The following is a 26,084-nucleotide window of genomic DNA, read 5'->3' as shown; positions in this document are numbered from 1 at the left end:
AGGACAAAGTCAACAGCATTTTCCAGCTCTCAACATGTCACTTTGACCGTGGCCCCTAAACTGACATCACTTAGCCGCTCCCAGATTACCAAACTGTGTGCAATTTGTCTGGGAAACACAGAGAGTACACATACATTGTTGCATTATAAGTAAATTCAGCATGTGAAAACAGTCACAGTACATTTTCAGTGAGACATACATGATGGCTTGACTTATTTCTTTTTTATGCCGTCCCAGTTGTTATTGAGTTGAATAAATAATGCTAATAGATTTCACCCTGAGTAGAGGGCCAGTGATCGAGGGTCACGGGGAACACAGGTAGGATGTTGGTCTATTACCATACCTGGTATGAAGGTAAGGATAAGGTTCATCATCCCAGATATTAATAGGATGCTGTTTATAAGTGGGGTTGTGTGACTCACCTCTCGGACAAAAATGACAATGACCAAGGCCTGCATAGAAGGTAAAGGGATTGATGTGGTTATAAATTACTCCACGGCGCCACCTAGCCTAGGCCTTGCCTACTTTGTCATCAGTACAAGGCGATAAAGCAGGGAAATGAGAGCAGAGTCACCTTTTTTAATACATAAATGAATACTCTATGAGAGTGGTCATTATTTAGGGCATGCTATTTTCAAGCAGTTGTACCGAACCAAATGACATGTAGAATCTCCCTCGCCGGCAGAGTTCGAAACAGGTTGAAGATGCACTCGACTTCTTAATAACCCATTGACCCCCATCTAGTTATGACTCCTGCCATGGGTTTTTTTCTAAATTCGATATTCAAAATGTAAGTAATTTTCACCCAAGGGCAACTTCATAATTCAGGCCTTGGAGGACAGTGAAAAAGGCATTCACCTTTTACCACCTAAAATATTTTAGTAAGCAATTTTTATAATTGGCTGTCCGGCCTAGGTGTTGACCCATAAAGTCCAGAAGTGCCAGAATTGGAGAAATGGATTTAATGTAAGAGCCTTGCTGCCTCTTTGCCCTTAAAAAATACCCAGAGAATATGAGCCACTGAAAATAGAGCTGTAAATAACCTGACGAGCAATGGGTTTTCCTTTAAATAAATACCGATCAGGTTTATGTTGAAAGACAATAGAAAACGTAGCCCAGATATGCAGTTTACAGTATTTATAGCTGTAATATCGAGGTGCCAGCACCGTAATTTCATGCCCCAATGAGAATGGCAAGGTCAAAGCAAATGCTTTGGCTGAGCATCTGCTAATACGGTGACTCATAAACAGGCACTGCGTGTATCAGGTGCACCAAATAATACAGTATAATGAAATACAGAATAGCTTTCCATTATTGTTCTTTTTTATGGTGTCGTCATTAGGTGTAATTTATGTCTTAAAAAATTCATCTCCCCACAGGTCGATCTGAAATGGGGGTCCAGGGGTCATTCCACAGGTTTTGGAACCCATAATAAATTTCACAGTCCTTTTTTGTCTTTTCCTTTTATATGTAAAACTCACTTTCACCTTGTTCCCTTTTCTTTTGGATCTGAGGGCTCTTTCATTTGCTGTTGTCTTCCCCTCAACAGCGAATAGATCAGAGCATACAACACAACTTAGCAAGCTGTAATTTGACTAGAAAACAACTTTAGGAATTTACATGTATTTTTATTTTGATGCAAGGTAAAAAAAAACAAAACAAAAAAAAACTTGCTGCATAAACAACATCAAACATGTGAACAGCCATTAAGATGTACATACATTAAGCTTGATAGCAGCTGAAATGTAGATTTTCTTTAAGAAGACTTAACATTTCAAGGTGAAAGGAGAGAAAAAAAAAAGAAGCATGTTTTATTTCTTCTCATTTGGTGAAACTGAGATCCTTGCGTGTCTCACTCAATAGTCTGCCACCGTGTAGTCTGCTGTGGTCAGATGAATCAGGAGTCCAGGGACACATTATTGCTTATTTGACAGTGCAGTCTGACTGCACAAACTCAGCACATGGCACTCACCACTTCCTGGCACTCAGGACCTGCTGTAGACTACAGGCCGGCCAATATTTGCCTTCAATTATTCAACAATTTTCATGGCCATTTGAAGTCCTCAGAGCATTTAAATAGGTGACGGGAGGGACCTCCTCTTGGCGTAAGCTGTGTGGTACATTATCAAAGGATTTTGGGGATAGGTTAAAGTGGGATTTCAACCTGCTATTCTGATTTGACTCACAATTAAGCCACTTAACCAGATACTCAAATGGGAGGAATCAATTGATCTCAAAAGGTTTTGGTTATAATATCTTATGCACCTTAAGAAATGGAAATTTCTGCTTGTGTACATGTTTACACAGTTTATGTTATTAATACTACACATGGGTGTTACTTTATGCTTCTCTTGTAAAGGTCGCTGTGGAAGTCAGAACCAGAGACATAATGATCTGGCACTGTGCAGTTACTATTAATGAAAACGTCAAGCAGTCTCTTGAAACACTGCAACTGAACCCTTTCCAATTGCTCTATTTCTCTCAAAGGATGGAAGAAGCTTATTCTGAGCTTGTGTAAATTCTCTAAATCCTGAGGGAATAGTTCAAGTAAAAGGCTCTCTTACAAAGGGGATTTTTAGTCGATAAGCCAAGGAAATGGCTAAAAGAAGTAATGGCAAAATGTTAGTGAGAGACACCCACTTAGGCTACAATGAGCAAAACACAACCTAATAATATGTACTATAGGGCTGATTTTTCCTCATAAGGTAAACCATGCTCATCAATATCTAAGAATTACTGTACCGGTTTTGTTTCTTTGTCTTCAGCTTTCGCCTGATTGTTTTGCTATAAATTGGTTAATGTTGTTTTTGAATGTAGTTCATCAAAAGTTGTAATTATGTTGCTTTGTTTAGACTAAGATGCTCATTAAAAGATGAGACCCACAGCAATGGCAGCATATGGCGCCTGAAATAAAATCCTTTCTTGCCACAAAAGGAGATGTTCATATTAGATTTTTTTTCTCTCTCCCTTCTGATTCTCCATCAGGGAGCCCTTTGCAATTTAATCATCACTAAAATCATTAAAAAGATCTGAAGATTAAATTATATTGGCATTTGCAAAATTATGTAATACATTTACATTACAATGAAGAAATTAAAATAATGCATTTTCGCTGTCTGGGGTGTATGAAATCTCCGCATGGGAAATATAACTGGAGAAGTGGACAGACTCTTATTTTCTTTGCCTTTGGTGGCAGTTAATAGGCAAGCAGAGTTTCAGATTTCACTGTGTGAACCTTTACACACTATCTTCCGTTGATGGATGTCCCTGAAACACAAATTCTCTGTGGAATTTCTGAATTATGAAATGAAAATGCATTTTTAAGAAGAGGGCAGATAAAATTGAATAAAGATTTGACATACTTTTTCTAAATTGTGCTTAAAAGATTTGTGGGGAGCTTGGGAAGTATTTAAGCATACATTATGATGGCCAAGGAGCCATTTGGTGTTTCCCATTAATACGCAGTCACTGCGCCCCCTCCGAATGCCTTAAAGGTGTGTGTCTTGATTCCAGGGCTGACGGATGAGGAGGTAGAGCTGGCCATCCAGCGCTCTGGCAGCACAGAAGAGGTCCTGCCTATGAGCCCTGTGGGGCCTCCGCATCCATTCCATGCAACTCAGCTGGCTCCTGCACCACACAGTGAGTGCACACTTCCTTTTATCCCCTTTGATACCTGGTACATATATATGATTTTACTATTTGTGTGCACTGTCATCTGAAAAACTAAAGCGTTTGTAGTCGAGTCTAATTTTAAAACTTAGATCCTTGTCCAGGTTTGCTTTTCGAGATCTTCCCTCTTGGTATTATTCATTTAAATCCACTAAACAGGATTATCTATGGCTCACCAAATACCAGGATCTTTACAAGTATTATAGACATGTACACCAAACAACGTTTGCCTTAAATTATGAATTCAGATACAGGGAATGTGATACTGCACAGCACAAGCTCATGAAGTCTCTTGCCATTCAGTTTCAAGGGGTTCCACCCTGGCGAGACCCCACACCGCAACCTGTATCTTTATTACCTCAGGAGGTTATGAGTGCTGTCCACTGATTTACCAATGCAGAATGAAGTCCGCGTAATGCTTAACCCATATGACAATGATTCCAGATGTATTCCACCCTCATTTATTACCACACTGTCCTTGACTCCCCTGGCATCTCATGTTTTGTAATGAAAGTGATGTTGATGGGATGGCCATGTAGTTAGGGAGACTCGCGGCTCTCCGTCCATAGTGGGGGGTTTTATATCAAAACGGCTATAAGGGAGCTGCATAATGAGGTGAGAGCGGGGAGTCTTGTATGGGGGGTCATGCTGAAAAGAGGGGGCTACCTCCGTTTGATGTCCTTGTTATGGGGACGGTGCATGGGGACCCGCATCCATCTCTGTCGAAGTAATGGATACTCTGATCTCTATTTCCACGCGGTAGAAGGACAGGAAGGCCTCCACTGAACCCAATAAATTTGAGAGGAGATTGGAAAAACGGGGGATGGAGACCACAGTTCCACAGCTTAAGTGACCAAATAAAAAAAGGAAGATGGCCGAGTGGATGTGGTGGAGGAAAAGGGAGAGACAGAGGAAGAATGAAAGGTCCTAACGGGGGGGATAAGAGCAAGTGAAAGAACCCTGATGATGCAGTAAGGCTTGTTCAGGGTCAACCACCCATCCCAAGGACTCCCAGGCCTTTCAGAAACATGGTATTCTGGGATAGGTGACAGCCTATTGCAGCTATAATGTTGATGAAGACCCAAATTTATGTGGTTACCATATGGATGCTGGAGAATGGTTCAAATATTTCGATACCAAAGGTTACAGGTTCATCTCTGAATGCTGCAGCAGCGATGACACGCGCCCCTGAGAAAGGAGAATAAAATAGCATTCACCTTGAAAATATACCATATAGCCCAATAAGACTGTGGGTCTCTCGTTTTATTTGCATGTCAAATCATGCAAGTGGTAAGGCACAAGATCAATCTGGTTTACTTACTTCAAGCCGGTAAACATGTACCACATAACCCATTAGGTGAAATCAGACCTGTAATAGAATATCAATGGTGTACTTTAGTGGCCTAGCCTATAATAATTTCCTATTCATTTGGGCCCCACCAGAGTAAATAAAGAAAAAACACACGAGTTTATTTCCTCCAGACCGGTTTGTTGTTTAGTGACATTTTCAGTTGAATGCCTCTCTTATGTGGGGAATTTCCACTTTGACAGACAGTTGGCCTACCCAGATGACAGTTTGCACAATGACACACTTTCATATTATCTGTCACTCAGCAAGACAGTCAACTTCGTTTCCATTTTTGAAGGTTTATAGAGAGACTCTGAATTGGGCCCCACCCCTATATAAGTGGAAGACAATGGTTTCCTTTTTGGAAGAGCAGGATATGGAGTGCTTGTTTGCTCTGTAGACTGACCCTTTCTAGTCAAGATGTTTTGCGTAAATAGATAGATATGTTGATTATAACGTCACAAAGAGATACATTGTGTTGGACTGTGCCCATTAAGTGTATCAGCAAACGGTGTACAGTTTTTTTAATCTTAATGGAGCACACCAGTGGCTTTGTATTTACTACAAATTGTGCATCTTTAGCATCACAGCTAATCATTCTGAAATCATAAATTTTGCTGGGTTTTTGTATGGATGGTGAATGTGTTTTTCTCTTGTTCCATTCATTTGTTTCAATTAATTTCTATACAGTATATAAATCAATTAGCAGGCTCTTATAACATGCTTCTGTTGTTTATGATATTTACATTGTACATTATCACGATGAGGTAATGTAGTGCAGACTTTTAATTTATATCTACATTTAAATTGTGCAACCATGTGACAACTATTTAACACTGACAAAAATAAAGGAGTGACAAAAAAAACCCCACAACTCAAGCAAGTTTCAGCTTAGTGATGTCACTGTATATTCACAGGTTAATATACTTAATTTCCCAGTGCTAGAAGCAGTATCTTCAGCAACCATTTAAACCATATTAAACTTAAAGTAACCCAGTCTCCAAATGAGTATCTTACTGTGTTCAAGTGATTTACCTTCCCCCCTCCTCTCCAGATCCTGCAGGCTACAGATGGAGAGACTATGGTGCCCTCACCATCATTATGGTGGGCATCGCATTTGGCTTTCATCAGCTTTACAAAGTAAGTTACACCCCGTTCCTCCTGCCCTTTCAACTGTTTCCTCACTGACTTTGTTTTCAGAGTTAATGTCTCTCTAAAATGTGTTATACATATTATAACTTGCATCTGTCAGTACTGCCTCTCCCTCTCTTACATTTAAATGGGTGGGCTTAGCAAGTACATCAGTTTATGATGAATTATGGTGCTAGAATAGAAGGCGCCTCTGCAGTATGTAACATCACTCTGGCCTTGTTATTAAAGCTACCCTGCTTTACGTCAAAGCATGATCTCATTTAAACCCCTCCTTTTTAACTTACTTCCTCCTCTCAGATATATATTTTTTCCTTTTTAAAAAATATAGGTGCTAACACAGCACACAGCCATTTTTGTTTTAAGTTCTACCGTCTAAAAATAATCACCCTGGTTTTTATCGGGCTTAGCAGCCCTTGAACATGAGCTCATGAGGCCCCTTGTCCCTGGTGACATTAATCCCATAGTGGTTGTTAGTAGTAGTCTGAGTGGCATGTGGAAGCCATTACTCTCGTTTTAGAGGAGGACAGGAGCTCTAGCAGTAGCTCTTGGCCTGGATGACAGGCCGTTCGGTGTGTGTGTGTGTGTGTGTGTGTGTGTGTGTGTGTGTGTGTGTGTGTGTGTGTGTGTGTGTGTGTGCGTGCGCGTGTATGTAAGAGAGAAAGTGAGCACGTATCATGTACGTGCATATGCCTACCTGACCCTGTCTGCCTTTCATAATGCTGCACCTGCACATTCAGGGTCTCCAGTCCTTTATTCCTCTATCCTTGCGATCGTTCACTGAGAAAAACACACACCGTACCAGTCCACTGTTTCCAACATGCAGCAGGGTTTGCCAGCCACTGGTCGCCTGGGAGGTGGGATTCCCTGGCGGGACGGCACAGGTTGCTGTCATGTCACTGGAGCGTAGCGCCAGTCGCACCATATGTCCAGGCTTCTGCCCATACTTTATTTATGTTATGGTGCACCTTGTAAACACCACACTCCCAGCAACCCACTTATTAATTACCACGTGTTGACACTCATTTAATCTTTTTCTCTAAAAAGTGTTTATTACTTGCGCTGGTGTGGCTGCTTGCCACCTGAGTTGGAGAGAAAACCCGGCTCGGGTAGCAGAGAGCTGCACATCGGCTGCTGGTCCTTATTCAGCCTTCGAACAGGAAAAAAACCTTTATGATTTTGAATGCAGTTCAGTGGGGCCCTCCAGGGTTACACGGACATTAATTTTATTTTGTGAGCTTGGCTCCGTCCACACACACACACACACACACACAAAGTATTCAGTGAGAATCCTCACGAGTTGCTCATCTCAACACTCACACTGGATAACAAACATCCTCATTTGGCTGTCAGACATACATGTCATTTTGGTATAGTTGTGTTTATTCAGCGGCAGAGAGACGATAAACAACATGCCATTGTTTTTGGTTTTGGAAGACTATTTTAAGTGTTCACCGCCTTTTTTTTCCCCTGTAGGCCTGTCTCCTCCGTTTCTGGGTTTTATTCATTTATATTTCTGGTTTATGTTTTTAGGGCTGCACCCAACATTTACTTTTATAATAGGATTAGTCTGATTATTTTTTAGATTTACAATTTAATTGTTTACTTAATAAAAAGTCAGAAAATGGTGCATCTTTAAATTGCTTTTCTTCTGACTAAGATTCTTAAAGCCAAAGCCACTTAATTTACAGTGGTATAAAATACTGTGGTATAAAAACAGAGAAAAACTGTAAATCTGTAAGCAAATATTTGACGTTTCTGCTTGATAAATAACTTAAAGTACTAACTTATTATTAAAATTGTTGATTCATTTTCTAATCTACTAATGGATTCAGTACTAGATTTGTGCACACATCTGTATCACTTGCTTGGACACAAATGCATACACCTAATCAAGAAGACAATGCGGCGCTAGTCCAATAAAACAATGCCTTTGACCCTCTGCTGCCAAGTCTAGGTGGCCCTGTCTTTTCCTCATCTTTCTGCCCCTTCCCACCAGAGAGAAGTGTAATATTGTGCCATGCTTTTAATTGCAGAAATACATCCTTCCCCTCATTATGGGCAGCCGAGAGGACAAGAAGCATCTGCAGAGGATGGAGAGCAACATTGCGGCAATGAGTGGCACGCTGACACAGACAGGTGAAGATTAATATCTTCATCACTTTCTCCCTCCTTAACATTTTCCCTCATTTATCTGTCGCCAAAATCGGGGGGCCCCGCACGTTTTTAACAAATGACGCCGCTGTCATTTCGCTTTAATTTGAAATTGCTTGTTTACTGTCAGGCTCGGGCTCAATTAATTACGTTTCGCTGAAAAGCTCTTAACCTCGGAATATTAATGAGGAGTTGGGAAATGACAACTTTTCTCCCCCCCCACCACTCATCCTCTCTCACTCCCCCCCTCCCATCCGTTTCCCCCTGCACCAACCTCAGCCCCATCCAAACCTCCACCGCCATCATCATCATCCACCCTCTTCCCCGTAGGTGGCGAGAAAGTTCATTTTAATTTTCTGTGCGTGTATGTGTATTTGTATGTGTGTGCAGGGTGTGCGTGCGGTATGGCACTGTGTGGCGTCTGTGCTCAGCACTGGCCCTAGTGTGATTAAGTGCACGGTGACAGGTGCGGCTCCCATGTTGGACAGGTGAGGAATCTCAACCTGGCTGTCAGGCACGGAAAGAGAGAGAGAGAAGCAGGGAGAGAGATGCTTTCCTAGCTCTTTGTCAGTATAATTAAAAATCCAGGGAGGCGTAAATGAGAGAGGCACTCTGAGAAAGTTTGGTCTCGTTAGCAGTAGTGGTGAAGTGGAATGTGTTGGGAAGTACTAAATCCTGTGGCCTGGCAGAAATACTGGCACAGTGGAAACTACAGTTTTTGAAAATAATAATACGTTCTGTTTATAGAGTGGTTTAAAAGATACTCAAAGATGTTTTACACAAGTTAAATAAAAGAACCTAGAGGCACGAGGTAACAGGACAGTAAAAAGTTCCAAAAAAGTTTTGAGGAACATACATGAAAATGTAGAGTCAATGACATATTACATCATTTGCATCCGTGTTTAACTTTTTTGTTTGAATAATGAGTTCACTCATTCATTCAAAAATATTCAAGTGTACATGAGCTGTGTATGATATGTCAAACAAGGTTAAGATTTTCCCTCAGGAATTTACCATAGTGGCTGTGTTTTTCTGGGTTTTGAGCTGCAAGAGAGACAAAGAGACTGCACTCTAACTCATAAGTACGGCCTCGTCAGTTTAAATACAAACATGCTTTTGTTTGATTTTCCCGTCACCTCTAAATTAAAACAAATTAAGTGTTTAAGTTACAGCTCCTCTCACGGAACAAAACACTATAGATGAAAATATGGGTGTTATCATTTTAATCCAGTCACACCCATGCTATTGTTTTCCAGCTGGCTAAGGTAGGTGGAGGGCAGCAATTGTGTGAGATCGCGTGCGAGGTGTGCCACCATGAATCTGATTAACAAATATATGCTCTTTTATGGTCATTTTCTCCCAACTATGCAAACACATTTCCTCTGTCTACTTCACGGCCCATTCTTGCTTTACTTATCACTTTTTGGAGATTTGCCAACTTACAAAACCCTGTTTTGTTTGTCGGCAGAGACAGGATTTCACAGTAAGAGTGCTCCTGTGTTTCTCAGCTAGTAGGTGAGACTCCAGTGAAAAAGAACAACAACAAAAAAAAAACCCTTGCGTCTTTTTTTCAGCCAGTATGGGGAACTAATTTGCTATGACTGCAGTAGCCAAGTTGCTATTGTAGTTAATGACTGTTGTAGTTAACAGTTGGGGAGAGGGGGTTGCAATTACACTGAGAGTTTTCTCCCTCTGCTTTCCCTTTGTCTTCCTCTCCCTCTCGCTCCCTTACTACTCGCTGCACTGAGTAATAGCGACCGACTGCTTCACTGCTGCCAATTGCTTGAACCCCCTTTTGTTAAAGTTCATGTATTTCTCTAGTGCCGGGCGCAATGAGGTGATGTATCCTTTTGAATAGGGACCACATTAGTCTCTCTCGCCAGCCCCAGCTTGAGAGTAGGGGCCTTGACTCCCATTATGATTTGCCTACAACTTCACACAGACAATTAATGAATGGATCTTGGAACTACTTCAGCGCACCCAGGCCGTAATGGAATTGTGCGGCTGTTTGGGCACTCCTTGTCGTTGGGAGCCATATTGGTGACCAGCTGGCCATTAAAAACAGAGACAGGCTTGGACATATGTAGTGTACATTATATTGAGGTATTTACTGAATAATTTACTGAATACACAATGTGCACCCTCCTCACAGCAGCTGCAAGCCTCACACATCATCTTGTCTCCGATCCCCCCCACTACCACCACCCCACACACACACACACACACACACACACACACACTCTACAGCAACAGCCTCTTTCTGATTCATGCCTGGCCAAAGTCATTGACTTCATTATTCTTGGCTTCATATCTGTGATAACTGGGGATTAGAAGTTCTGCATTTTTGTTGAGTGCCTGAACAGTACAAAGGAGTCAACTTTGTGGAGAGGCATGAAAAGAACTAGACTGTTTGGCTGAAGTGGAAGTGAAAAAGTGGTGCCAGTGGTAATTCAGGAGGCACAGCATTACAGGCTGGCAGACTGACCCCCACATCTGGATAAGCTGTTTTGTGGTGAGGCGGAATCAGAGACTAATAACGCAGCTCTTGGTTTAGCGTGCAAGCTCTGTCACAGTAACACCTTTTTAAGCAGGGATGGCTGCAGTATTTTAGTTTTACTGCCGTTCTCAGAAAGGCTGGTCACGAGTAAGATGCAAGTAACTCAAATTGTTTGCGCAACGGTCTTTGGCCCCAACCGACGATCCTGCTCTAACTCGTATTCCGTAGGATTCTGCAAGCATGAGAAGATCAAACAGTTCAGCACCCCACCTATATTGATACAACTCCACCCATTTAAACACAGGTGTCACTACAAGATGCTCGCTTCTTTGAAAGATCAAATATTTTGTCTGGTGTTTTTTTTTTTTTTAAAAGGAACAGTCTCCAAGCCGGGCTCTGTCTTTTGTCCAAGCTCAGGTTAATGTGAGAGGGGGAATCTTTACATCCCGTCCAGCCGGCTGCAGCTCAGGCTTTTAACCATTGGCCTGACAACCTCAGCAGTGGACCGCCACAATATCTGTTGATGTTAATCCTATTAGGCTTGATTTAACACTTTACACGCCCATGATTTATATGAATGTTTATTGGTTTTCTGTAATATAATCAGCTCGGGGAAACTTAATGCATTGTTTGGTAATACACGCGTGACTGGAAGCAGGGGGCAACAAACTGTGCCCGGTGTTATTTGAAATCATACACCCTGGTCCAACACCAACACTTGAACTAATTCAATCTTCAAAGTCAATGGAAAAAGAACAATATTTATTAGGATTAGGGGGGACATTTTGTCTGGCAGCCTCCTCCCAGATGAGAGCCTTGTTTTTTCCTTTGTTGATCGTTTGAGGATTTAAGATGCATTAGAAGGCAGTGTCTGGGTGGATAATGGAAGGTTAGAGACTGTTATTTGATTTAAGTTCAGGCACTAGAGATTAATATCTCCATCCTATGTGGCCCCCCTCTCTTCCCACCCTCTACCCCCAGCGCCTCGGACCAAAAAGCTGCGACTAAAGTTACCGGGTATTAGCTTTGATTACAATTCTTAGAGGACAGCTTTGATCAGCGACACAAGTTGAGTCTCATCAGTTCTGTCAACGTCTCTGGAAGGAAAATGTTCAGTTTTGTGGCACCAAAAAAAAACAAAAAACATATCACACAACCCTACATCCTTGTTTTTGTTTGTTTGAAGTTTGCTGAATTTCCCGTCTGTTATACTGCTTGTGTCCACAGTCAGCCAGCTGCAGCAGACCCTGGTCTCCGTCCAGGAGCTCCTGATCCAGCAGCAGCAGAGAATCCAGGAGCTCTCGCAGGAACTGGCTGCAGCAGAGGTAGTTACCACCTCAACAGCAACTCCACACCCTTCACTTACCAGCACAAACAGTTTGCTAGAATATCAGTGGTTTCATTTAAACCCCTAAGATTCTACCTGTTTGTCATTCAAAAAGCCCTCTCTTATTTTGGCATCACCTTCACCTGTCACTGGTTTTACTGGTCGAAGTCCATAGATTTTAGAAGTTGTTTTTACAGTAATTTAGTTCATCCAGATTTTGGCACACCTGTTGCGGTTAGAGATGCTCCTAAATGTTAATCTGGTTTGTCAAGTCCCACCTGTTTGTTTGAAACCACCAGGACCATCTTTACTGCAAACTAACAACAATGAGATAAAACAGCTTTACAAAGCTGGCACTAAGTACATCTTTGCCGTAGTTTGAACATGAAAGTTGCGGGCTGCGCCTTTAAGGTCTGTTAACTATGATTGATCTTTTTGAGGAAAGCTAGACAGGCAGTAACTCTGAAATTACAGAAGAGCTCCGTAAATGTAAAGTTGCAGGTTGAAATCTCCAGATTGATGAGGAGAGTGAAAAGGTTTCTTGAGGCCACGTACTAAAATCTCAGTTGCGCTGCCCGAGTCGTAACTACCTAAGATGGACAGCCTTATTGTACTGTATATCATCAGAACACAAGCTGCAAAAAAGTATGGTGCATCTCATCATGGGACCATAATCTTTAACCATATTGTCATTCCTGTTCGCCTTGATTTTTATGGACAGTGTTCATAATCTACTCAGAATTCTAAGTGTTTAAGTGAATCGGACTGAGTGATTGTTCTAAAAACTTATGTGCAGGGATGAAATGTTGCTTGCTTTTTATAATACCTCCCATAAATCGCTTTATGATCTCTGGGCTCTGAAAAAAAAAAAAAGAAAAAAGTGCCTTGGAAGAGACAATCTTAGACAATGTTTTATGTCCACAGCTTGTTAAGCACATGGGTGTTTCGCTGTAGCATCTGGATATTGCAGGAAAACATATGCGGACACATCTGCTTCAGCACAAACGAGGAAGAAAAATATGAATCTCTTCCTTGGACGAGGTTCATCAAAAACTGGCGACTCATAGCTCACTTTGTGCTGTTTCAAGTTCTCAGCCACACAGTCTCGCTGAGCGTTGGAGAAAGCAGCAGAGGCCAAAATCAGCATGTTTGAGTACATGTGAGCGGCGATCTGAAACGGAACTATCTAAGGTTTCCTGTCAGGCCCACTTTAAACAATGAGTTCCCTCCAGCATAAAAGGACAAGGGATGTTTTTTTTCTTTTCATTCGTCATCTCCAAATCACAGATTGAATTAAAGAGTGTCTACCTCATTTGCTATGAGTGCCTTGTTGGACAGCGGTAGTGTATAAAAAGTATAATTCACATCAAAACACCCATTAAACAAATCATAAACTCTGCTTTATAGCTATAGTGTTGATCTTAAATTTTCCCTGCGAGTCGGCACAAGGCCCTCTGTTGTCTCAGGCCATGGGGGAAATTGGGAAATTGTTTTCAGGTCCTGCATGTTTGATGAGAAACACATGTTGGAGCTGGCGAGCTACTTATCATTCACCGTTTGCGGCTTTCGGGGGGTTTGCCTCACCACGCAGTGCGCCACACTCAGCAATTACACCTCTCAACGCGGAAATGTGCCTTTAACCCGAAACACATGGAGGCTTCTGTTTCCTCAGCTGCTAAGTAAACATTTCTCGTAGCTTGGAAACCGCTCAATTGCGGAGTGCGTTTACTGTCCCTAAACTGGGGACCTCATTATGGTAGCGAATTTAGGCAGACTGACTCATGTCCCCGCACACAGCTGATGCTGCACATTCCCAGACTTCAGAGCCTGAGACAGTTCCTCTCTTTTTTCACTATATCCTCAGTTTTCACAACTCTTTAAAGACATGCTGCTGTGTTCTACCACTGGTGTTACAGATAGATTTGCCTCAGGATGATACGTCCCTGATGTTAAACAGCCCAGTCTATTTCTGCTCCATTATCATTACAAATCTGCCTGTTAACTGTGTTTGCCCTGCTGTCTCAACTCACTGATCGTTCTCTTTATTAGTGGATACTACATAGAAGATTAGAAACCGCCTACTTGCTCGCGCGAGACGAACTGCCAGTGGGAAAGTGCATAAATAGAGTGAAATCAATTGCACTGTAACAGTGTTTCCACTCAAAAACACTCCTCTAGGGACTTCCTTTTGAAACTAATTCCATCATAAATATACATGTGTTACACGAAAACACTCTGTCTGCCGGCAGAGTAACTGTGAATTAATTTGCCTTCAGACACTCTTAAACAAGGCTTGTTAAAGATCTTATCTTGTTGCTAATGGTCCACAGGCATTTATCTTCATTTAGCCAGATGCGTTGCCGTCCTTGGGTGCTGCTAGAGTTGATAGTCTTTTTTTTTTTTTTTTTTCTTTGCTTGTAATATATATTTCTTTTTTTCTTGAAGCACTTAGTTAACCAGCAGAAAGAGGCCGACCCCTATCACTCTCAGGCACCCATCCGAGACATATTAGTCACAAACCAGTTAGAGGAAATCTTTGCAATGTACAGTATTTACACTGTAAAAGAAACTTGTCCAGCCAGCACAGTGGTGGTTGATAATGTGATAGTTAGCACCCCCCCCCTTCTAGGGTTACGGTGTTATTTTGGCTTTTGGCTGGTTGGTTTATTTGTTTGTTGGTTGTTTGTTCATGCATGATGCTTTTTGTATTGTGCAGTGCCAAGTGGAGAATTATGTTCTCCACTGTTTAGGCCATGCAGAGCCCTCAGAGCCCTCAGAGCCCTGCACCTGTACACCAGGATGTATGATAGAAGTCAAACACCAGAGGGAAGGGAAGAGAGAGGCACACTTATAACTCTCAATCTTTTTATTTTTAAATCTATGATTCAGTTATGTACACATTGCCTTCTTCAGGGTTAAATTGTCACATGTGGTCTGTCGGTTCAAATTAATGATTTAAAAAAAGGTCATGAACTTTGAATAATAAATAGTTTGTTATTGTACGTATCCAAGAAAAGGCCTCTTAAAATCTATATGTCTACATCCTCTGAACCAGCGAATACCAAATGAGAGAATGAGAATCACAAAGTGAAGCATTTGGATGCATGCATTTAAAGTCTACAAGAGGATACAAAATGCATTCACACATGCACATGCCGTATTTAAGGTTTTCTGGTGGGAATGTTCTTTGTGTGAACTTGTAAATATAAAGAATCACAAAGTAAAAAGGTACAAAATAGAAAAACATTTGGGTGCACGCATTTATATAAAAAAGACTTAGGATTATTAGAAAACACATTGCTGCATACAAGTCAAAACAGCATATATAAATCTCACTGTAAAATATTAAAGTCAAGTACAGTGACAAAAAAAGAGTCTTGTAATTACCGGTAAAATAACAGTAAGAATAATAATATAGATAGAGGGTGAAATGCTGCTTTCAAGTCAAGCTTTATCTGACACTACTGCATATATCCACAGACCTCTCTTCTTGATGACGGTGCTTTTGTAATCAAAGCTGCTAAATCATTGCAGAAGTTAAATATTTTGATCAGCAGTTTGTTAAAACATCACGTCTCACACACTCGTGCGGTCTATTGGATATGTGTCAGCACTTCAGGTGGGGCTTTTAAAGTCAGTGGTGTTTCTTTCAATCTCTCCAGTCACTGATACCCCTCCACTCAGCCCTCCACCCAAGCAGCTAGTGCACTTAACACAAGATTCTTACACAATGTGTGTGTGTATACACACTCATAATGTATCTCAAAGCTGAAATTCAGCCCTGGCCCAACATTTAATTAGGTTTCTTCAGACTTAATAAGACATATGTCAGAGGTAGTGTTGTGTGACAAGCCTTGATGTGAGATATTATATGGTGCTGCTCTGTAGATAATGCACATTATGTATGTAGCTGGCGGTTAACAATTCTACTCTAAAGCCTTTTTTACTTATGATAAGTGATGGAAGTGTATAGAAAATCTCACACTTAAGTTATTTGGAGCTATTTGCATTTTTCTGAAGTTGACTCTGTGCCTTGGAAGTCTTTTGGCTCAGCCCATACAGCAATTAATTTTTTTCGATGTAAAATGAGAGAGAAGCAGAATCTAGCCTTATTATACGGGTGCCTTGGGGAGGCGAGGGATTAAGATGGTTCTAATGAGGTGACGGCTGTAATAAGAGTGTCTTCAGCTGGCCTCCAATGCACCACCTCTAAAACACGGCTCCTTATCAGCGAGGTTTAGGAGTTGATAAGAGTTTAAAAAAAAAAAAAAAAACTTCTTCCCCCTCCTCGCCTCCTTTTCTATCTCCCTTCTCTTCTCCTCCTCTGCCTCCCTCCTTCCACTGTAAATGAGTCTGATCCCTTTCAGATGTGATTCAATTAATTTCTCTTAGATTTAATTAGAAACGAAAGAGTCCAAGTTATCCTTCTCCCCTCGATAGGGGGTCCATGCTGCCTAACAAGCTTCCTCTGGTGAGTCAGGAGAGTCTTAATTACAGTTTTTACTTTTATTTTATCCCACTTTGTCTTCTCCCTCTCGTCCCTCTGGTCTCTGGTCTCATCAGTATATCCTCCTGTTCTCGCACGTGTTTGTGCTTTTTATTCAGGAATGGACTACGAATGGGGAGCAATTATCTACATCACTGGTTTCCAGTGTTTTTTTGGGTCGAGACCCTGTGTAGCCAAGCTATGCCTTTTATAATGCCTTCTCATGACGCCTCATCACAGGTTGCATTTGTCTATGAGCAGTTCAACCAATGATTGTTTAATCTCACAACCCCTCCGATTTATCTTCAAACCCTGACCTCTATATTGGACCTTTAAGGGCTTCCTCTTTTGAGTTGCTTTTCATAAATCTTTCAGTAACCCAATAGTCTACAAGACTTTGCAGCCATTGCAGTCCAGTTTGATCATTACATTTGACTGTTGCCAAGTGATGTTGTGTTTTTTGCTAGGCCTTTATCAAAACTCGTCATTTTATAGCTCTCTGTCAAAGTCCTGCCTGTCCCTTAAAAAAAAGTGCTGCAGAGACAGATTTTCAGCAGCAATTTGCCATTCAAATAGTTTGCCATTATGCCCTGTAGCATTTCATGCTGCACCAGTGTGTGTGTGTGTGTGTGTGTGTGTGTGTGTGATAATACACGCCTCTGATAAAAGACAAAAAGAACAAAACAAACTGCTAAGCTATGGTCTGCCTTCATGAATGTGGCCATTGTTCAAGATAAAGTCATTATCCAAAACACTAGTCACTGGCCTAATCTTTTCTAGATAGTATGGAAAATTATGTAAAAACAGCATGATTCACATTCACTGGATGTCGACATAAGTCGAGGCCATAAATGTAGTGACTGTAGTGGGATTGTTTGTCCTTTCTTTCATCACCAGCCGTAGGCACTTGTGAGGTTGTTATGGTGACAGATGACCTGACTACACAAAAACATGTGGCTTTTAGCATTTCCATTTGTTTACCTTGTGGCCTGTGTGTTTTGTCTTTTTACCAAAGGTTTATTTTTATTATTTCATATTGTTGAGACAGAGCATATAGGAGCTGTTGAAAGATGTATATTGACTTTGCGACACGACTCTGCATGTGACCTGAACAGTGTGCGTGTCTCCTGTTTGTCCTATAGGCATCATCTTCAACCAACCGCGTCCTGGACAACCAAACAGTTGGAGATCTGAAGGCTGAGATCATCTCTTTGAAGGGCTTACTGCTCAGCAGGTAACAAAGTTATCCAGACCCCGTCACATGAAACAGTGTGTGTGTGTGTGTGTTTAAGGGTGGATGGCTCACTGTTTTCATGCACTTTAGAGTTCCTGTATGCAGTCCATTTGAACCGTTCCACAGTGTTAAACAGGAATAAAGCACCAATTTGATATGTCATTTACTCAAGCATAAAACGTGTTAATTTTGACGTCTTATCTAGATGGGATTTTGGCCACATTTACACCTGGCATAATAGCCTGTTGTGTGGCTCCCCTTTAAGAGTATGAACATAGATGGGTTTCTGTGCAACGTCATCACAAGATGTGCGCGCAACTAGGTGGCAGAAAGCAGCACACTGTGTTCGCGGCTTACCAGTTTATACGGCATATCTAGCAGCAGTGTTGGGCAAATTACTCAGAAATTGTAATGAGTTACTTTTTACTTATTACTCATTTAAAAAGTAATCTAATATTTATTACTCGATATTACAAGTAAATAACAAAGAAAGCAAAGTGGTGTGGACCCTGCCACACAACATTGTTCCAGTCAATCAGCAACTAGTTAGTGTTTGTGCACAGGAGTGATGGGAGGAGGGGGGCAGTGGTAGAGAGAGTTCTGTACACAATGTGTGGGACACCAGGCACTGTGAACAGGGAGAGATGGCCGAGAAACATCTAAAGAGTATAAACAGAGAAGAAAGTTATATGACCAGGCAAGGGCGAAGGTGTTTCAACACCGGAGAAGCCTCAGAGATTTGAAAATTTGGGGGCGGAGCATCTGTGGCAGCGCTGAAGGGAGGGGTGTATTTGTTTGGCAGTTGAGTTCAAATATCAACATTCCTTCGGCAGAATCACTTACTCTCCCTTTAACTGTTTATCCCGGAACGTTCAACTGCACCTCTTGGTCTTCCTTGCGAGTAGAGTTTGCTCTGTCATCGTCACATGACCAAAAGTATGGCACCCTTGTCAGTTGTAGGGGGTGGGAGGTTATTCACAAATATCCACTTGACCTCACGTAGTGTTGGGTCGGTTTCACCATTCCAGTCCGGTGTAGGAGTTTAAACCAATTTGATTTTATGCAAACCGTCTGAACCGACATTGTGAGACGTTCTGGCCAACTAAAAAGAGACAACAAGCTGTTCTCAGCAGTATCGACCCCTGAAAAACAGCGGACAAGAACTCAAAAACACAGTAGCAACATACAGTTGGCCTCAAGAAATGTTGCAGCCACTTCACTAATGGTTAAAACTATAAACTAACAGTAATGACAACATAAACCACTATCTTCTGGTCTTCTGGGCTGTTGTTACAATATTTTAACCTACTTTACAAACCGGAGCAGAGAGCATCACACTCTGCTCTGCCTAGGTTGCAAAATGTAGATAAAGATCAACCTCACCTTTTCGAGTAGCCTGGCGGTTACCAAAAGCGCACCGGTCAACAAGCCATTCTGCTCTTTTCTAACCACATGCAGAGCCGACCTTCATTATAACTATGTTAACTGCGTTAGCGTTCTTCTGCAACAATGAGGTTAAAAGGACCATCGCCTCTACTCTGTGTCACTCTGTTCAGACACAAATGACAAATATGTGGAATAAGTATGTAATTTAATAAACAGCAGTATAATAATTAGCAATAATTAGAGTGTGTGAGCAGACTTTTATATTTCATCACGTGCAGGCAAAAAATTGGGGAAATTTAAACTTGAGGAGAACAGTGGTGAGAGGGACAGAGAAATCAAAAGGATTGGCAAACATGGGATGCATATTTCATCATTCATTAGAATCTGATAATTTCATATATAATCATGTATCATTTACATAGTTTATAATAGATTATCAGTGTGTTTTCTTTCCAGATTTGCTTGTGGTGTGCAGACAAAATAGAACAGACGCCGAAACTATCTGCAGATGGCGATCCGGCTGTGTCCTCGGCATGAGACGTGAGCCCGCACAGAGCCGGTGCAGACAACTGCAAAGATTAAAATGAAAACTATCTGTTGCCAGACGTGCGAGTAAAAAAACGCACACTTGTGGTCTTGACTCGAGGTCGACGGGAATGATTGAAATGTCTGTTGCGAAATACAGTGATTCGCAACTTAAAAGGAATGTAGAACAGGGGCATTAAGCGGGGGGGCATGGCCCCTTTAACCCCCCGTCTTCCAGCACCCATGATCATAACCTGATGGTATAATCCAGGGGCAAATAAGTCTGGCTTCGGGCAAATTTTTTTTCAAGCCGTTACATGGCAGGCAATAATAAAGTGAAATTATTTCTAATCCTTGCATAGCCTACCTGTGTGCACGTTTAGCTCATTCAGTACAGCGCGGGACTCTCGTTTGAAAGGTTGTAAGATCGTTTTCAACTAACTGCTATCTTCCTTGTTAAACAAATTGATTATAAGGACACTTTTGAACATGCTTGCAATAAAGCATGTGCTGTAGTGTGTGCGTGCGTTTGATCCGCATTCATAAACCTATGGACGCTTATTTTTATTTCCCTGAGGAAATTCAGGGGAATTCAATCACACATTTACTAAAGGCTTTTTCACAGGTGTGTCAAGTAAGCCAGAGAATCTTTTGAATTTTGTTCAGAACTCTTCAAAGTAAAAGCTCTCAATAAACTTGACATCAAGCATTGCTGCAGAAAAGTTCTCACGCTTTTATGAGTTTTAAGAGTTAGTGACCACTTAAGAGGAAGTGATTGTGTGAGTAACTGTATCTGTGTTGACTGATATGTATTTCAGCACCAGCCGCAATTTATTTATTTTATTTTTTTTCTGCTATCAGAGCAATATGGCCGCAGGTCAGATATTATTGCTGGTGGGCCACTTATTGCCGACCACTGGTATAATCCCTGCCTTTCATCACGTACATTCACATCAACACAACATTCAGTTCTGGTTGCCTGTATGACGTCAGAGATGATGTAAGTTTGGACTATTTACAGGTGCTTGACAGGTGCATCTAAAAAAAATTTGAACGTTGTGGAAAAGTTCACATTCTTCCGTAATTTAAATTAAAAAGTGAAACTTTCATATAGTCTAAATTTATTACATATAAAGTGAAATATTTCAAGCATTTTTTATTTTTTTTGTCTTAATCTCGATGATTACGGTTTTCAGCTCTTGGAAATCAAAACTCCAGTATCTCAAAACTATTATAATTTTAGAATAAAGTATTTATAATACAGAAATGTCGACAGGAGAAGAGCTCTAATCAGCTCATTAACTCAAAACACCTGCAAAGGTTTCCTGAGCCTTTAATCTCTCAGTCTGGTTCTGGTGCTGAAAATGAACCTTTCCACAATATTAAAATTTTTTAGATGCACCTGTATAGCCATTGTAACAGCAGATTAAGCTCTTCCTGAGTTGGTTTCAGTATGTCATAATATCACAACTTCTCGAGTTGATTGTGTGTTTCAAAAACAAATAAAATGTCTCAACACTTAATCATGCTCTGTAGGAAAGCAGGAAAATAAAGAGCTGTATGCTCTGTTCTGTCATGTGGAAGTGATCCAGTTACTCAGAGCTTCTTAATGATCAACACAAGTCCACTCAGAGCTCTGAGGAAATGCCAGGTACAAAACAAACACCCTTAATTATGGAAGCGGAATTGACTAACTGAGAACACTTGGCTGTTTTTAACGATTTTTGGATGTATTATGTGTGTAGTAATAAGATTAAAAATATGTTACAAGGCAGAAACAGAGAAAATATTTTCTACAAAACGTACAGTGTACATCATTAATGTGTGGAGATCAACCTGGGCTGAATTATTATCCCAGTCTAGCCCTGCTTGAAATGTTGTTGTGAGGTTAAGTACTTTATTACTAAGTACTCACAGTGCTCTTCCAAATTACTTGCACACTTTACTTTTATAGGCATTAATCTCAAATATGTTTAAACTCAGAGGCATTTGAGGTTATACTACCGATTGCACCATTTCCTTTACCTCACAACTTCCCTCAGCCAATTAGCATACTGCAGGCATCAGCTGGTGTCCTGTGTTTTTATGCTTTTATTGGTAAGCAAGAGAACTACGCGTGCATAACTGCTGCTATGCAACTTTTCATTTTATGATTGCAAAATATACATGAATATAAAAACACAACTAGAGAAATCATTTGTATGAACTGGAAAGTCAGCTGTCCTCATCAAATAAAGATAGTTTGGTTGTCTGGGTAGAATCTGATTGTACCTACCACATCTTAATACACAGTGTCAAGTGTTTAGCATCACTGTTGTTAAATGTCTCATTGTATACTGCTGGACGTCCCCTCATTCTTTATAGCATCGTTCCTCAGTCTAGTCAGGCACAGCCCACCTCAGCCAGGCCCATTAGCATGCATGATTATGTATCAGTGTCTATAATGAAGCAAGAGTGTACATCAGAAAAGCAGCGAGGACAAAATTTGCCTCAGAACCATCTAGTTGAGCGTGTTTTGTTCCCCTCATACATTCTAATCAGCAATAATCCCTTTGTCATTTGCTTTCTTGACTTCGTCCTGACTCTCACAATGAGTTTTCTGGCAAAGGCTTGAATCACAAAATAAAGGGCTCCACATCACCATCTGTTTCCAAACGTGTTCTCTACCAGATCCAAATCATCTCCAAACTGTTTTTTTAAACCCCCAAGAAGTGCTGATCCCATTACGATTCAACGTTGTATTTTTTGATCTTAAAAGCTGCAGTGGATGTAATTAAAGAAATCTTTACCAGGTGTGGTGAACATCTGGATGTTTTTTTTGGTGGTGGTGGTGGGGGGGGTTCTCTGCTGTAATTATAAGAATTACATAGGATGCGTTGTGTGTGGCTGCATGCTGAAATATATACTAACATTGAGGATATGTTCCCAGTCAACACCTGATTTAGGAAGCTATATATAGTTTTGTGTTTTGCAGTATGACAAATTTTGGCTGATTACATTGTGGGAAAGCTCTTTTCACACTTTGACAGTGATGTTATCACAGTGATGTTGATGAGGGTTGTGAGCAGGCTTCATTTTCTTCCTCTCTTGTCTGCCCCCCCACACACAGGAAACAATTCCCTTCCACTCCCGCTATTCCTAAGATCCCCTCGTGGCAGATTCCTCTGAAGCCGCCATCAGGGGGCAGCTCGCCGTCAGTCAACCACACAAATAGCAGCAGCGACATCTCCCCAGTTAGTAACGAGTCCGCCAATTCTTCCCCCATCAAAGATGGACACCACAGCCACCAGGATGCACTGGGCGGGCCTGACGGAGCTCACGACATCAACGGAGATGCACTCGGTTTGGGCCTCGGAGCAGCGCTGCCCGTGGACCTGAAGGACCAGGTCCGCATGGAGGTGCAGGGGGAGGAGGAGAAGAAGGAGGAAGAGGAGGAGGAGGTCAGCCACGTAGAGGAGGACGGTCTAAGCATACAGACAGAGGATCGGCGAGGTGGGGATGGACAGATTAATGAACAGGTGGACAAACTGAGGCGGCCCGAGGGTGCCAGCAATGAGAGTGAGGTGGATTAACAGTACAAAGCACAAAAAAAAAACACTCTCCAAACACAGCTTCTCGTCTCTGCTGATGGCTTTGCTTCATTCTACTCCTCTCTGCTCGCACTGATTCTGTTTGTCGTTTTTACTTTTTAAATCCATCTTCACTGTCTGTCTCCGCTTGTTTCTGTAACATCTTAATCTTGAGCAAAATGAGGAGAAGGCGTGGGTTTGAGAAGTTCCTAGTTGACACACACCTTACCTCGATATACTTTTCATCACGCAAACTAAATGACTGCATGCCGAGCCAAGTACCATGATGTGACGTTTTTCTTGTGTGGAGAAATGTGGAGCAATAGTCAAATCAGAATGACTTTAAAAGGCTAACCATACTAACTATATGTGACTTTCTGCTTTTCATTTTCATGATTTGATCAGATAATTCACAGCTTTGCCTTAGTGTCCTTGTACTAGGGCTGTTAGACAGACAAAAAACGTAATGCTGCACGGAATATCTCCCCTGTATAGTGCAACTGTAGGTCAGGAGTCATATGTTGGTACTTCAGTCTCAAAGTTACCGTGAGCTTCCATAGAAGCATTAGCAGAGTTAGTCTCCATGTTGATGGCAATAGGAGAGGACAAGCTCTTCCAGGGCCGGAGCTTTTATCCTCTTTTATGTGTCCTTTCGCATTGGTGTCAGTCTGTCAATAATTCACAAGGCCAGCAGGGTGGCATTTGGGTGAAATAAAAGCCCTGAAATTCGAGATTAGAATGTGATGACGGGCTTTGTTCCATGCCGGTGTCAGAGTGCTCATACGCTCAAAGGAGGGGAAGATAAATGTTTTTCCCCCCCGCTTTCCTTTTTCACTGAGGGCTGAATTGTGCATCTTTGCGAGTGTGTGTGTGCGCATGGCAGGCAAGAAAACCCAGACTGTCTGCTGAGCTGTATCTGCGTCTCCAGCAGGGCAGCTGATTTGGTTTGTGAAGTATGTTAATAATCAAATGATCAACAAATAACAGATGTATTAGTTCATGCAGCTTGAAATGTCAAGGAGGCTAAAAGCGGAAATCTAATACAGAAAGCCCAGTTGCATTGTATTATTTTCTGTGACAAACCCTCCGGTCCAAATTATGTAGGGCCTCCTACAGTGAGTAATCTTTACAGAAAACGGCGCCAATATTTTGTAATTAAGCTGCAGAAAGACAACGAGAGCTGTCACAGATGGAAGTTGCAGAACTTGTATCACTTTTTTTTCTCTCTCAGTGTGGAGGTGGATGGGGGAAGTTTTAAAAAAAATTGTCCCATGATTGAAAAGGAAAGTAATAAATGAATACTTGACTTATTGAATTACTCACTCTGTCTCCAGCTAACAAGAAGAGTCCATGAGTGAGAAGAAGGGATATCAGCTCCTGTGCCACTTCCACCTCCATCACATGGCCTTCGTAGGAGCACAGAAAAAGGTAGAGGGGCACTGCACGTTTCTGTGCGACACCGGTCCTAACCTACAGATTATGTTTAGTTATGATGATTTTGTTTATGTTAAAGATGTCTTATGATGAGACAATGTTCCAGTATACTGTAAACTATATATTTTTGATTTATTTGAAATGAACTTGTATGGATGAAATAGGTTGGTTAAAGAAGTACAGAATCAAGAGGTGTAACTTATGCTTCTTTGCCACTCTAGTTTCAGTGATTAGTTCTCTCTGTAACGTGCTGATTACTGTATGAATTCCAGCCAGTAGTGTACATCAGTGTAATAAATTTGGTTTATCTCCAGTAGAATCTCTTGTTATATTCATTTTAAACCAACTGGACACAGAGTACACACTACTGTAGGCCACTACTAAAGGACAAACCTATTTTAGCTGGGATTGTCACATTTATTTTTTAATATTTCAAATTGTTTTTCATGTTTGTCCTTACTTCTGTAAGTATAACACTTGAAACATACACCGCTAAATACTTGAGAACAGGGAGCCAATTCCAAATCATAACTGGGTCAAATGTACATAATTGGTATTTCTATCCGTTGACCCAATTAACATAAAAGAAAAGAAAAACTCAAATCACACACAAGTCGCTCTATCAGTGGGTTGTGTAGTTTCTTTATGTTTAATATATGCTGACTTTTAAGATGAATGTGGTTATGTATGTTCATGTGCAGGAACATTCAGTATAACAATTTGTATCAGTTTGTGAATAATAAAATCAGACCAACTGTGTGTTGTATTTGTTTACCAAGTTTGAGCCTTATCACTTGTAACATCAGTACTGTACATGTGTCACCATTATTTAAAAAAAAAAAAAAAAAAAAAAAAAAAATCCTACATGTCGAAATGTCAAGTGATCTAAATCCAAAGGTCTGTGATTTCTGAAACATTTTAAGCTCGAGGTTTCTGTAAGACCAGGCACAGATGCTACAGTACTTGGGTTTATACTGTATGTAGAATCGTGAATCACCTTTTTACTGAAATTTCTGAAAGCACGACAGGGCGGGGACTTTCAGCCTACTTTTCAGCTTTCTCTCTGGAAATGAGTAAGCGACAGAGTTGCAGATACAGACGGGGGACAAATTAAAGGTAAATAAAAGTGTGGAGAAATATATCAAATACAGATGTGTCCATGCACCAGGGCACACTGAATGGTTTGGTGAGTGTGAAAATGAAGTATGTAATGATGACCTGTGGATGCTGGACCAGCGTGTATTACAATAACACCAAATTATATAATCTTAACTTTCATCTTCAAATTTATTAAGTGATGCCTGTG

General features: G+C 41.1%; 1 protein-coding gene across 3 annotated transcripts in view; it reads left to right on the top strand.

Annotated features, from left to right (window-relative positions):
• Positions 1-25,537, top strand: part of pex14 (peroxisomal biogenesis factor 14) — a 51,653-nt gene extending 26,116 nt beyond the window's left edge. The window contains exons 4-10 of one of the 3 annotated variants that reach the window (XM_046056937.1): positions 3,514-3,639; positions 6,072-6,157; positions 8,203-8,305; positions 12,045-12,142; positions 17,773-17,864; positions 22,885-23,333; positions 24,679-25,537. In XM_046056937.1, coding sequence (XP_045912893.1) covers positions 3,514-3,639; positions 6,072-6,157; positions 8,203-8,305; positions 12,045-12,142; positions 17,773-17,864; positions 22,885-23,333; positions 24,679-24,698 — 974 coding nt within the window. In that variant the 3' untranslated portion in view covers positions 24,699-25,537. Of the gene's footprint in view, positions 1-3,513; positions 3,640-6,071; positions 6,158-8,202; positions 8,306-12,044; positions 12,143-17,772; positions 17,865-22,884 lie in introns of all 3 variants that reach the window. The other 2 variants (XM_046056936.1, XM_046056938.1) reach the window with 2 other exon arrangements.
• Positions 25,538-26,084: the final 547 nt, after the last annotated feature.

The sequence above is a fragment of the Micropterus dolomieu genome, linkage group LG08 (genome assembly GCF_021292245.1).
Source record: "Micropterus dolomieu isolate WLL.071019.BEF.003 ecotype Adirondacks linkage group LG08, ASM2129224v1, whole genome shotgun sequence".
Lineage (NCBI taxonomy): Eukaryota > Metazoa > Chordata > Actinopteri > Centrarchiformes > Centrarchidae > Micropterus > Micropterus dolomieu.
This window is presented reverse-complemented; position numbering and strand designations above follow the sequence as displayed.